The 14,187-nt window shown below is 48.4% G+C and overlaps 1 protein-coding gene across 1 annotated transcript; it reads right to left on the bottom strand.

Annotated features, from left to right (window-relative positions):
* Positions 1-562: 562 nt before the first annotated feature.
* On the bottom strand, positions 563-3,829 carry FAM43A (family with sequence similarity 43 member A). The gene has a single exon (XM_033855641.2). It carries the CDS (start codon positions 2,760-2,762, stop codon positions 1,476-1,478), a length of 1,287 nt encoding a protein of 428 aa, XP_033711532.1. The 5' UTR covers positions 2,763-3,829; the 3' UTR covers positions 563-1,475.
* Between the last annotated feature and the right edge of the window lie 10,358 nt (positions 3,830-14,187).

The following is a 14,187-nucleotide window of genomic DNA, read 5'->3' as shown; positions in this document are numbered from 1 at the left end:
CTGCCCCGACCCCACCCCACGTGCACCATGACTCATTCAAGCCATGACTGGAACCTCTCCACTTTCCTCTCTCCTTGACTTTCCTCCCAGGAAAAACAGAGATGCTCCCACTCCTGAGAGCATCGTGGGGACTTTCCTTAGTTCTCTAATTCACACCTTTAAAGCTCCTTGAGCTGTCTGGAAAGGAAAAGGTGAACCACAGAAGAAGGTGGTAAAACCTCAGAAGACCTTGAAAGTCACCCCTCCCTAAATAACCTCACAGGTCTGGCAATGAGGAACAGAACTCAACGGGCATCTCCAAGAACTGCCTCAAAGAAGTCAGAAAAATCCTACGCTCACACAACTAATAAGTGAAGAACACGGCCCTAGCTGCAGCACACAGAGTTGCAGAGGACCAGAAAGGCCCCAGGCTACGCATAAAGTGGGTTCCCCTTCCCTAATTACCTCCAAGCCCCGCAAAGGACAATGACTGTCCTCCCACTCCATCCCAGCTATGGCCACACCCTCTGCCGCCCAGCCCCACGGCCAAGCATTTTCTGAAGCAGGTCTAGACACTCACCTGTTCTGTTAAATTTTCCTCTTTATTCTCTCCCCACTGGCGGGCAAACAGAACCAGAGCAGTGCTACTCTTTAAAAATAACAAAATGTTTTATACACATTTCTGTATATACAACTGAACAACATTTTACATGTCCCTTTTGCACAGCAAAAGATATAAACATTGGACTCTGACAACAGTTATGTACAAAAAAAAATGTCAAAAATACTTCACAACAGTGCAAAAATATTTTACACAGTATCATGGAGTGAGATCTTTTGAGCGGAAGCAAGGTGTGTGTGTTTCTAAAGGAAAACTCCTTTTTTAGATATTAGATGTCTTTAACTGTAAACAAAATGCAACTTTCTTTCTCCCCCTCTCCCTTCCCCACCAGTTATTTGAGGAATTTGGCAGAATTTCAAGGGTCTGAGTCTGAGGTAAACAACCCAAGCTCTCGCACCAAAAAGACTGGGGGCAAGGAGGTGGCACTAAAGCCTCAAACGTTGAGAGCAAATCCTTTTTTTTTTTTTTTTAATGACATGTCAGTGACAGCGCCAGGCCGCTCCCAGCTGGGGGCTGGTGGAGGAAGTTAACCCCTCCTCCTCAGGCCCCAGCTGCCCACAAACAGGAAACTGGCCAGCAGGCACCTCTCGCCTGCGGGGCTTTGCTAACACCAGCTGCCCTTCCCCTCCCCAGACCCCAGAGGGCTGCCTCTCTCCCCTTCCTTGTAGGGTTTCCCTCCCCCATATCTCCACGTGCAATCTGAGCCCTGCTTCAAACAGAGCCAAACGTATGGGGGTGGGGGAGGGTCTGGGCCTCAAGTGTCCCCTTTCCCCTTTCTTGGGGGGGGGGTCGGGAAGGTAAGCAAGTGGTGGAGAGACGGGGGTGGGGTGTCACGATGCGGCAACAGGGGCGCGCACAGGACATTGCTGGGAGCTCAGCCCGAGTGGGGCTCGTCTGGTCTGGCGCAGTCGGCGGGGTCCGACTGGTCCCCGGCGGTGGTAGTGGTAGCTTCCGGGCCCCCTCCTTCGATGGAGCTCTCGCTACCCGTGCTCTCACCCGACAGCAGGCGCGTCACCCGCAAGTCGGCCTGCAGGCTGCGCACGTCGTTGCCGAAGCTGAGCTCTCCCAGATCATTAATAAGCTGGGACAGCTCGGCCTTCATGTCGGAGGTGCTGCCCAGCAGCAGAGACGGCGACCCAGCCTCAGGGCCCGGCGAGACCCCGCCGCCCCCCAGCACCTCTTCGCGGCCACTCTCCAGCGTGTCCAGCAAGTCCCCGCATTCGAAGTGCATGGCCACCACCAGCGCCCGCTGCGCCTCGGCCTCTTGCTCTGCCGGGTCGCTCTCCCCGGCTCGGTCCTCCTCCTCATCTCCCTCCTCCTCCTCCGGGCAGCCCTCCGTGTGCACCCCTCTCTCTTCCTCCTGCAGCTCCTGCTCCTGCTGTTCGCCGAGCAGATCCTCGGTGATGGAGCCGAGCTTGGGCGCGCTGCGGCTGCGCTCCACCGGCGGCTTGTAGCAGCAGGGTCCGTGCAGGAGCAGCTTGCGCAGGGGCACCAGCGGGATGGTGTGCGCGCCCACCAGCTCCTGCTGTTGGTGACGCGCGTCGTCCCGCCGCTTGAGCCGTTTAAATTCCGCCAGAGCGTTGGCTGACGTCTGGTAGAGCAGCAGGGCCATGGCCTGCGCCTTCTCGGGCTTGGACACCAGCACCGCGTGGCAGCGCAGCATTACCGCCTTGTGTTTGAGCTCGTGCCGGTAAACCCAGGCGAAGACCTTGGGCAGTCGCGCGTCCGCCACGCAGTAGGTAACGCGGTGCAGCAAGTAGAGGTGGCCCGGGCGGCGCAGCGCACGCTCCTCGGCGTGCACCATGCGGATACCCTGCGCACTCACAGTCAGCTTCATCTTGGTGCCCTGACGGCCCGCCTCGCTCTTGCTCCAGATCTTGCCCACCGCTAGGTCGGTGCAGCCGTCGCCGCGCGCCTGGATGGTGGTGGCATTGCCCAAGTAGAGCACGGTGTAAGTTGGGTCCTCGCTGGTGATGTGCAGCTTCTTGCGCTTGGAGCGGAACATGCTGCCCACCCGGCTGAGCGCGCCTTCGGGGCACGCCCGTGCCAGAGAGCTGAGCGCCGAGTAGTGCAGGCTCACCGCGTAGCCCTTGGGTTTGGACGCCTGCCGTGGCGGCGCCTCGGCCAGCAGCTCGAACTTGTGCTTCTTCCACGGCAGCATCTCCGGAGGGCGCCCCAGCGCAGCTGGGCGGCGGCGGCGGAGCGCCGATTGAGAGCCCGGCTGAGCCACCCGCCCCGGCCGGGCCCGGCCGGGGCAAGACCGAAAAATAAAACTCTGCTGGGAGTGGCCCAGTCGGAGGGAGTGGGGGCGGGGGAGATGTTCGAGAACCCCGCCGAAAGAGGTAGGGGTAGAATTTTTTTAAAGAGGATTTAACTGCAAGGAGAGGGGGTGGGTAGGAGCACACAGATTTACCCCAGCCTGGGCAGGACCAGGGCAAAGAGTCTTGGGCAAGCAAAATGAGAGAAAGCACGAGAGTGGAGCAGAAAATGTCTTTAGAAAAAAGGGATGCGTGCGTGCAGCAAAAGCAGCCGGGATGGTGCGAGAATACGCAGGAACTCCTCGGCGAAGGTGAAAAGGGGCCCCCTCGCACACACACACAATCCCCAGGGCTAGGGCCAGAAACCGCGGAAACTCAACCGCGAGTGTGCCCAGGGGTCGGTGCTCCCCACCCCCAAGGGGTGCTGTAGGCAGAGAGCCCCTCGGCTGAGCGGGTCCCAGAATCAGCTGCTTGCCCCGAGTGCGCTCAGATGGTGGGTCCAGCTGGCCGCGGCGGGCCCAGCGCAGCAGTCCCGCCGTGGCTCACTGCATTTTCTCTCCCGCAGGACGCCGGGGACTCTGGCGACGCCGGGGACTCTGGCTTCGCCGGCTCACTGTCCGGGCTGGCTCCGCCAGGGCAGCGCCGGCCTCCGAGGGCGGGGCGTGCGCATGGTCGGCTCCGGGGATGGTCGCTACCTCATTTCTTCTCTCCGGAGGGTGTCCGACTGCGCTCCCGGGATCCCCTGGCTCGGCTGCCCGCCTTTGCAGCGCGCCCCCTCCGGTGTCGCGAGCGGTAGCTGCCTCGCCAGCCTCATATCCTTGCCGTCTGGGAGGAAGATCTCGGGTAAATATAGGCCGGCGCGAACCATTCGCCGCGCGGGGACAGGGGAGGAGCAGAGAAGAGGATCTGTTTCGGGCTTGGAAGGCCGGCGGGTTCCTGGTCTCTTAAAGGGACCTGGTTGCAGCCATTGGTTGAGGGAAAGGGGAGAACTGTCCAACCTGGCAATTAAATCCCAAGTTTACCAGCAGAAATTCTGTAGAATTTATCTACAAAAATCGCCAAGACCTTTGGTTACCCCGCAAGAAAAGCAACTTGAATTCTGACACTCCACTCCCAGCCTGAATTGCAACTCACTGATGTGTGTCTCCATCGGAACTTCTGGGGGAGGTGGTGGAGGGTGGGATTTACACTACAAAATACAAAAAGGTTGGGGAAATAGTGATTCTTTCCGTGTGTAATAGCTTTCTGAAATTGACTGGGTGCTGTTTAATTTTTTTTTTCCAAAATTTTATTCTATTAAAGAAAATAAAGAGGGGCAAAGAAAACGCTGAGACTTATCTTTCACTATCTTGGAGCCCTTTCTCCACAGGCAAAGAGCAGATAGTGAAAAGAGAGATGAGTGGTAATGGGATGATTAGCGTGAACACTATAGTATGTGTTTGGTAAATAAGGTGCTTCCAGCTTCTGACCCCCAGCAGTGCCCCCTCCTTCTGTCAGGCCTCAGAGTGGAGCAGTTTTCTGAGATATATTCAATTTCTAAGTGATGCTTGTGTGTGGTTAGAACTCAGTTTATAATTTGGCAGGCCAGTCATTCAGTTTTATTACATCATTGTCACATTATGGATGAGAATTCCTAGTAGAAAATCAAATGATGTTTTTTATTTGTGTCAAATAATGCCCGGCCACCCTCCACAGAGAATGATTAACATTAATCTTTCTTTTCTCTTGTGCCAGCTGGATAATGTCACTTTAATCATCTGGCCGGCTTGACCCTTGGCTAGTAACTCATTTCTGGGCCCTCGAAACAACGGGCTTGCCTCTACGGTCTGCTCAATCAAAGCAACACCACTTCTAGCTGGAATGTGCAGGTGACCCTGCATCAAACTCCCAAGCTCATCCCAGAGGAGGAGAGTAGGCCCTCCCACTCCCCAGGCCCAGTCTACTGGGGATCTAGATGTCTCTGGCTTCCATACCAGGTTCTGATTTCAAAACAACTGTAACTTCTCGTGGAAATTCTCTGGCGCTCTACCTTTACTAACTTTTAACCTTCCTTTGAACTCTAACCCAATTTTCTAGAGTCACTGGTGCTGCGTTTCAATTTAACTAACTTTCCTGAGTACCTTTTGGTACCAGGCCCTGAGCTGGGAACAGACCTAATTCCTGTCTCCAAGAAGCTCCCAGTCCAATGAAGGATGTAAACTTCACCCACCTCTGGGCTTCTTCTGGAATGTAAGTTCTGTGAGAGCACCCTATCTCCCTCCAGTGCCTGACACTACTTAATTGTTGAGTGAATGAATGACATATGCATGTAAACAAGAAGACAGAGGGAACTAAATGCCCTGAGACAAGACCCAAAGTACTCCGAGAAGCTGGAAGAAAAGGTTCTTTGTGACTAGGAAAATCAGAAAAGCTTCCATGGAGGTGGTGAAGTGTGAAATATGGACAGGATTTTGCCACGGAGGGAAGAATTAAAGGGCTTTCCAGATATAGAGAACAGCAAAATTATAGAACATAAAAATGCGTGCATATGTGTAGTTGAGGATGGCATTTGACAATTGTGACAATGAAAGAAGAAAATTTCCCGATCAAGCAAGGCTGTCTCCTGATCATGCCCTCCTAGTCTCTGAGGGAAGGAATGGCATTTTCATGGCTGGCTGGTCCCAGACTGTCATTAGACCAAAGCTCTAATGCCTTACTCCTCAGCTGCACTGATGGGTTAATGGAGGTACGGTGTTGGAATGAGCTGGTTAGGACTATAAGAAGCCATTTAAACCGAGGTTAATTCCTCTTCTGCTCCCATTTCTGGAATATCTTGCAGTGGCAATGGAGTGAATGGTATGTGCTCCCAACAAAAAATTCCGATAAAAAACCCACCAAATTAACCTGTGCTAAGTGACCTTTAGCTGGTCCATAATCTCGAAGTCTAGACTCTACAAAAGCAGGCATCATATTCAAGCAGTTAACATTTCCAAATTACTCAGAGGTCCAGGGACCAGAAGTGTTTGAGCAGGAAGAGAAGGGACCAGTGGTGGGAGCTAAGGCTGGTCTCAGCCTCCACGAGAGGCACCTCTTTGGGCTTCATGCGGTGGCAGGGAAACCAGTGGACCACAGCAGCAGGGAGGACTCCACTGGCGGGCCAGGCTTTCCAGTGGAGCCAGAGTGTCAGACCCAGATGCACAGGCCCACAGAGCTGCTCCTGGGCTGTCTTCTTAATAAGCCTGTTTTCAACCTGGGGAGGACAGAGAAATTCTAGGCAAATGTCAACACTCTGACATGTGAGTCCCGCTCTGTGCAGATTTGAGACACAGAGCAGTTCCAGAAGAGACCTCAGCAAAGTCAGCCGGAAACGGCTTAGAAACTGCATAGGACCGCAGACTGCACTTGTTTTTTATGACACTGCCCCATCTACTGGTGCCAGGCAGAAGTGACACTTGATGAGATGGTTTCTCATAGAACTGGATAAGCCAGTGGTTGAATCAATACACAGCCAAGTCACAGCTGGAAAGAAACCCAGCCTCTAACGTAACATGTAAGAGTCAGCCTTTTAGCGCGCAGGAAGCTTTCAGGCTGGTTTTCTCCCACCTTATTTCTTGCATAACGCTCCTGCCTCTTGGTCCCCCTCCCGCTACACCCCACTGAATGAACACCCCGCTTCAGAGACGATAAATGACGTACCTGGGATCTTCAAAGTCATTCAACAAATATTTGTGGATGTGATTTGTGGATATACTGTGGATGTGATGTTGTTGCTGGGGATACTGCCCCAAAGCAGACAGACGGGTCTCTGCCCTCATGGGATTTATGTCCTATGGGGAGGCAGATAATCAGCAAACAAATAACTAATAAAGTATCAGTTAGTGATAAGTTTCCGAGGAAAAGAAAACAGTGTTAGGAGTAGGAAGTAGCTGGCTTAGACAGCAGAGCCAGGGAAGGCATCTCTGGGCAGAGACCTGGATGGGATGGAGCCAGCCAGGCAAAGATATGGAGGGAGAACATTCCAACCCGTGTTGGCCAAAGTGGTAGTCACTGGCCACGTGTGGCTAATGAACACTTGACATGTACTTGGTCCAAATTGAGACGTGATGCCAACATGAAATACACTCTGGATTTTAAAGACTTAGTAAGATAAGAAGGATGTAAATTATCTCAATGATTTGATAGTAATTATATATCGAATGATAATATTTTGGCTATTTTGAGTTAATGGAATATACTATTCAAATTAATTTTGCCTGTTCCCTTTTACTTCTTTAATGTGGCTGCTAGAACATTTAAAACTATAATATGGACAGCTTTGTGCTAGGCAAAGGGCACACCCAGTACGAAGTCCCCAAGGTGGGAATGATTCCAGTGGGTTCAAGGACTCTCTGGCTTCAAAAGCCCACTGTGTGATCACAGCCTCTTACCCTTCCAGCCCTCTTCATTCCTTACTCTATCACATCAGTTCTTTAACCTTCTCAAGACATCCAGGATCTACATCAGGCCCACAGAGCTGCATCAGAATTCCTTGGGACAAGTCCTGGATCCCACCCTTAAATGGGAATTTCTGGAGTTAGGGGCCTGTATTAAACTCCTCCATGATAGAACAGTTACTCAAGTTTAGTGAGCCCTGTCCTAGCCCACTTCATTTTTCCCACTATCAACTCCTTCCTAACCTCTTATCCTTGCCTTCCTCCCCATCCAAGACCTTCTGGATGAGCATCGGGTCCACAATTTCTGTGCACTGCATCCACCCCATCCCTGGACCACTACCACAATCTCTATGCTCTGCTTCTGGAGCTGTAAGGCTGAGTAGAACCCCTCAGCTGTTTGGGCAGTGCCTCAACCCATTCTGACCCCTCCTATGGTAGGCAGAATAATGACCCCCCGCAAAGATGTCTATGTCCTAATCTCCAGAACTTGTGAATATGTTACAGTACATGGCAAAGGGGAAGGAAGAGTCTACAATTAAGGTAGAATAGGTAGGTAGAAAGGTAGATAGAATTAAGGTTGCTAACTAGCTGACCTTAAAAAGGGAGAATAATCTGAATTATGCAGATGGGCTCAATGTAATCACCAGGGTCCTTAAAAGTGAAAGTGGAGACCTCAAAAACATTATGCTAAAGTGAAAGAAGACACAAAAGGTCACATACTGGGCTTCCCTGGTGGTGCAGTGGTTGAGAGTCCACCTGTCGATGCAGGGGATGCGGGTTCGTGCCCCGGTCCGGGAAGATCCCGCGTGCCGCAGAGCGGCTGGGCCCGTGAGCCATGGCAGCTGAGCCTGCGCGTCCGGAGCCTGTGCTCCGCAACGGGAGAGGCCACAACAGTGAGAGGCCCGCGTACTGAAAAAAAAGAAAAAGAGAGAGATAAGGACATACTGTATAGCACAGGGAATTACAACCATTATCTTGTAATAACCTAAAATGGAGTATAATCTACAAAAACACTGAATCACTAGGCTGTACACCTGAAATTAATATAATATTGTAAATCAACTATACTTCAATTAAAAAAAAGAAAAGAAACCTGCCAAAAATTTCCAAAGCCTATGCTCTTTTTATTTTAAAATTTATTTTATTCTAGTAGAGTTGATTTACAATGTTGTGTTAGTTTCTGCTGTACAGCAAAGTAATTCAGTTATACATATATATATATATATATATATGCATTCTTTTTCATATTTTTTCCATTATGGTTTATCACAGGATATTGAATATAGTTCCCTGTGCCATATAGTAGGACCTTGTTGTTTATACATTCTATATATACTAGTTTGCATCTGCTAATCCCAAACTCCCAAGCCATCCCTCCCCCATCCCTCCTCCCCCTTGGCAACCACGTCTGTTCTCTATGTCTTTGAGTCTGTTTCGTAGATAAGTTTATTTGTGACATATTTTAGATTCCACATATAAGGGATGTCATATGATATTTGTCTTTCTCTTTCTGACTTACTTCACTTAGTATGATAATCTCTAGGTCCATCCATGTTGCTGCAAATGGCATTATTTCATTCTTTTTCATGGCTGAGTAGTATTCCATTGTATATATGTACCACATCTTCTTTATCCATTCATCTGTTGATTGTTTCCATGTCTTGGCTATTGTGAATAGTGATGCTATGAACATAAGAGTACGTGTATCGTTCTGAATTATAGTTTTGTCTGGATATACGCACAGGCGTAGGATTGCTGGATCATATGGTAATTCTATTTTTAGTTGTTTGAGGCTCCTCCATACTGTTTTCCAGAGTGGCTGCACCAATTTACATTCCCACCAACAGTGTAGGAGGGTTCCCTTTTCTCCACACCCTCTCCAGCATTTGTTATTTGTAGACTTTTTAATGACGGACACTCTGACCAGTGTGAGGTGGTACCTCATTATAGTTTTGATTTGCATTTCTCTAATAATTAGCTATGTTGAGCATCTTCTCATGTGCCTGTTGGCCATCTGTATGTCTTCTTTGGAGAAATGTCTATTTAGGTCTTCTGTCCATTTTTCAATTGGGTTGTTCGGTTTTTTGTTATTGAGTTTTATGAGCTGCTTGTATATTTTGGAAATTAAGCTCTTGTCAGTTACATCATTTGCAAGTCTTTTCTCCCACTTCATACAAAGCCTATGCTCTTTGTGTTGAGTCAAGTCAGGCCTGACTCTGGAGGACCTTGAATAGCAGGTGGAGGCATCTCACAAACTGGGTGAGTCATTGGAGGCATTTGAGTAGCGACGTGCCTTGATCAGAGCCGGAGCTCAGACACCCACATCCCAGCTCCCACTCAGTGAGGGTTCCAGAGCAAGATGTTGCCCCTTTCTGGCCCTCACCTTCCTGCCTGTGAGCTGAGCGAACTCCCCTCTGGTTCTAAGATCATAGGAGGCTGTGTTGGTTTTCTAGGGCTGCCATAACAAATTACCATAAACGGAGTGGCTTCAAACAATAGACATTTTTTCTCTCCCAGGTCCTGAGGCTGGAAGAAGAAAGCATCCTTCCTTGCCTCTTCCTGTTTCCACAATCCTTGGCATTCCTTGGCTTGTAGACATATCGTTCCAATCTCTATCTCCATCCTCTGATGGTGTTCACCCCCTGTGTCTTTTCTGTGTGTGCCCAAATTTGTGTCTTCTTATAAGGACATCATTACAGTAGGGCCCACTCTAATCACATATGACCTCATCTTCACTTGATTACATCTACAAAGATCTTATTTCCAAATAACATCACATCCAGGTTAAGAGTGGAAGCTCTCTCTTTTTTTTTTTTTTGGAACCTCTGTTCTTGAGAGACACGATTCAACTCAAAGCAGAGGCCATGATAGGAAATTGCAGGGGTGAGAGAAGAAAATAGACAAGTTAGATGTCTATAAACTCTGAAGGTCACCCTGTGTCTGAAGCCCCCAGAGATGTTCTCACCATGACCTTGTTTGCCCTGAAGCCCCTCCTTTCATGCGCTGCTTGCTTGGAATATTTACCACCTTGACAAGGGCCAGGCAGAAATGCAAAGGCATAAGGAGGCAATCGAGAAGAACGATGAGCCTTGCAAGTGAGCCTTTCTCATCAGTGCCACCAGAGGCAAGGAAGGCCAAGTTTGTCCCCTCCAAAAGCAGAGGGCAGAGAAATTGCTATGCCTGCCTGGCTCCCTTTAAAACTGAAACCTTGTATCTTCACTTTTCCGTTTGTGCTAACAGTGCTTTAACTAATGATGACCGCATTTGCTAGATGGTTGGTTCATGGTGCCCTCAACACTCACATGACAAAGAGGGTGCAATGTTGTCTTTTCCCTGGGTTATATGGTGAAGGAACCGCCCTGCTATTGACAGCCTGGGCACCTTTTCTGAGACCGTCATTGTGCCCCTGTTATTTCAGGGACTGGGGTGAAACAAAGGGTAGCGTGAAGCAGAAGGGAACCCATTGAGGTAAGGAGTCTGTTAAGCACCTTAGTGATTATGTATTCCAACACCCACTTTGAAGTATGAACCTACTTGAGAACATCCTGATGCCTGGTTATTTAGCCTTTGCTTAAACACCTCCAGTGGCAGAGAGCTCACTCCCTTTCAAAGGTATCCATTCCATCTTTGAACCATTCCAATTGTAAGTAGGTGGAAACAGATGGCAGTGGCAACTCTAGCTTCTCCCTATTTGTTCTAGTTCTACTTGCCTCATGTCTACTCAGAACACTCTTCTCTCCTGTCCTAGGGTAGTCCTTCACATAAATAGAAATGGCCCATTATACCTTCTCCTGAGACTAGCCATACATCCTCCACCTTTTCCTCATTCCTCACCATGCAAGTGTACCTGCTAACATTATCAATGTATCTATTAAACTATTAAAGTGACTTAGGGGAGGGCCCACAGTTAGACACAAAAAGTAAAATCCCAGTAGTCAGAAGACTTTCCCAGTGGATTAGGGTCTACCTGGTGGTATAGTTCGTGGCTCCACCAGCGACTTGAGCTATTTAACCTTGGATGAGTCCCTCTGTCAGGCTGATCACCACTAAAATACAAGCTCATAGGGGCAAGGAGTTTGTCCAATGCTGAATCCCCAGAGCCTAGAGATGAATGAATGAATGAATGAATGAACAAGAGAAACCTGGCACTTTCCATCTGCAGATTTTAGAGTTGGTGATTCTTTTTCTTTTTTTTTTTTTCTTTTTTTTTTTTGCGGTACGTGGACCTCTCACTGTTGTGGCCTCTCCCGTTGCGGAGCACAGGCTCCGGACGCGCAGGCTCAGCGGCCATGGCTCACGGGCCCAGCCGCTCCGCGGCATGTGGGATCTTCCCTGACCGGGACACGAACCTGTGTCCCCTGAATCGGCAGGCGGACTCTCAACCACTGCGCCACCAGGGAAGCCCTAGAGTTGGTGATTATTCATTCTATTTGGAGCCTTCTTTACTTTGTATTACTTCACTGAACTTTACTGGGTCTCAATTTCTACAACTAAAAGTTCAGAAAAACAACAGTGCCCTTTCTCACTTGACTGTTGTGAGGGAAAAAAGAATGACAAAGTCATCTGTGAATAAAAGACCCCAGAAATTCCACGTGTAACTACAAGAGTTGGGAAAAAAATCCACAGGTTCAAATACAGTACACGTAGGATCTTGTAGCCTGCACACCAAAACAAGAGGTCATTTACACGTTTCGTTGCACACACAATGACTTGCACAAGCAGGAAATCGATGTTTGAAGTGACTCAAATTAATCATTTATAATAACCACAAAGGGTTGCTGAACTACTGAAACTTGATAATGTGTAAGAATCCACTCATTTTCAACAGGGATAAATTGAGAATCGTGGATAACCGAAGGGAGTTTCCCTACTGATTCAGTGACTCTGCAGAGACTGCCAGACTTCTATTTTCACAACTCTCAGCATTATGCAAACTGCTTTAATGTCCTTGTGGAAGTAGTTGGTGTAGAGAATGGGAGAGAGGGAGGGGCAGGATTGCAAGCTTGCCTGGGAACAATTTTTCTACCAGTGACACATTGTTGGCCAAGGGGTGAAAAGAAAACCAAAACAGAAACCCACCTACTCACCCCTCTCCATTGCCAGAGAGAGGTGGAGCCCAGAGGCAGAACAGTGCAGAGTTGGAGAGCAGAAAGCTACTCCCAAGGTTTGTTCCTGGGTGTGGGTTTGCGGGGCTTGGAACTACATTTGTTGAATCACAGTAAATCAAGTAATATGCAACATCATGAATGAGGAACACTCCGTATTGCTATTTGGAAACTGGATACGAGGCTTCCAATCTCAAAATCAATGCAACTTTCTCCAAGGGTCAGCTATTCAGAAAGTCTTGGCTTCAACAGAAGATCTAAGCTATATGGGCATTCAGGAGGATCTGACCAGTCTTCCAGACAGAAACATTTCCACTGTCGTGACAAAGGGATGAGGGCAGTTTGGCTGGGTTGTGTTGTTCCCTGAAGTGTGTGGGTGGAATGCCTTCTGTAGTTAGAGGGCAGGGACCGGGCTGATTCATCTTTGCAACCCCCTCACTCGGGAGCAGCAGCCAACACCTTCCCCACCCTTCACCACCACCATCATCACTCCCTCCTCATCTCACTTGGTTTCTCTGAATCTGGATCCCATAATCATGTCTCATCAGCATCCTCAGGTCCCCTCCCTCCTTGCCCTTCTCACTGAACTAGCCTCATAATCCCTCAACATGGACCAATTATACATCTGGATTCTCACCTGCATTGTCCACTTCTGGGGAAAAAGTTGTTCAGTTGTGAAAATGGGTACCCCACAAAATACCAGGCAATGAACCTGCAGCATTATCTCATTTGCTACCTCTGCCGGACAGGAATTATTATTATCCCCATGAACCACATGAGAAAACTGAGGCTCGGTTAGTTCTTTTCCAATGGTAGATTTGAGGAGCATCTTGGGGCGATAGAATTATTTTTATTTTTGACTTACTTATTGGTCAGCCAGGAATAGTTGCTGCTATTTTAATTTTATAATGTCAGTGTCTTTTTGACGCCCCACCCATCTTGATTAAATTATCACTTTATTTGGTCAAGATTTTTTGGAGCCCATAAGAGGAATGACAATAGAAACCAAAAGTGTTTGTTTTCCTTAAATCTCTGAAGGTGACAAAATCTGGAAGAGGAAATGAGGGTGAAGTCCCAAGTTTCTGATTGAGCTCTAGGAATGAGGTGGCAGGTTTCTTTATATCGTCTATTATTATTTTTAACATCTTTATTAGAGTATAATTGCTTTACAATGTTGTGTCAGTTTCTGCTTTATAACAAAGTGAATCAGTTATACATATACATATGTCCCCGTATCTCTTCCCTCTTGCGTCTCCCTCCCTCCCACCCTCCCTATCCCACCCCTCTAGGTGGTCACAAAGCACTGAGCTGATCTCCCTGCGCTATGTGGCTGCTTCCCACTAGCTATCTATTTTACGTTTGGTATGTATATATGTCATATATTATTATTATTGTCACTAGAACATAAAGTTCATTGAATCTTACTGTATGAGTTAGTTTTATCTTTAACCACTCAGCTCCAAGAGAATGCCAGAAACTGCTAATTCTCTTCCATGGGTCTTCTCCATATCTTACTTCTGGAAATGATGTTCAGGTTTTTTAAAGATACACTGTTTCTAAGTTGAGAAATGGGAGAAACCATGTTCTAATGTATTCCTTTACTGATCAGTGAGCACTGCCTTCCCAAAGCCTTGCCAGCTACTACATGGCTTGTCAGCAGCCCTTTGGGTATTTCCCAAAGTTCACTCCAATTCAGTAAGAGTCAGCAGTGAGGTGTAGCACACAACGGTCAGGGTCCCAGCTTTTCCTGACCCAAACTTGCTGTGACTGACTTTTAGCCAGTCCACTTCAGTATCTTCACTAGCAGGGAG

Source organism: Tursiops truncatus, chromosome 4, assembly GCF_011762595.2.
Source record: "Tursiops truncatus isolate mTurTru1 chromosome 4, mTurTru1.mat.Y, whole genome shotgun sequence".
Taxonomy (NCBI): Eukaryota; Metazoa; Chordata; class Mammalia; order Artiodactyla; family Delphinidae; genus Tursiops; species Tursiops truncatus.
The sequence above is the reverse complement of the archived record's forward strand: the minus strand, read 5'-3'. Positions and strand labels throughout refer to the sequence as shown.

Coding starts and splice junctions, on each gene's coding strand:
- FAM43A (XM_033855641.2), bottom strand. CDS start 2,762: ATGCTGCCGTGGAAGAAGCACAAGTTCGAGCTGCTGGCCGAGGCGCCG.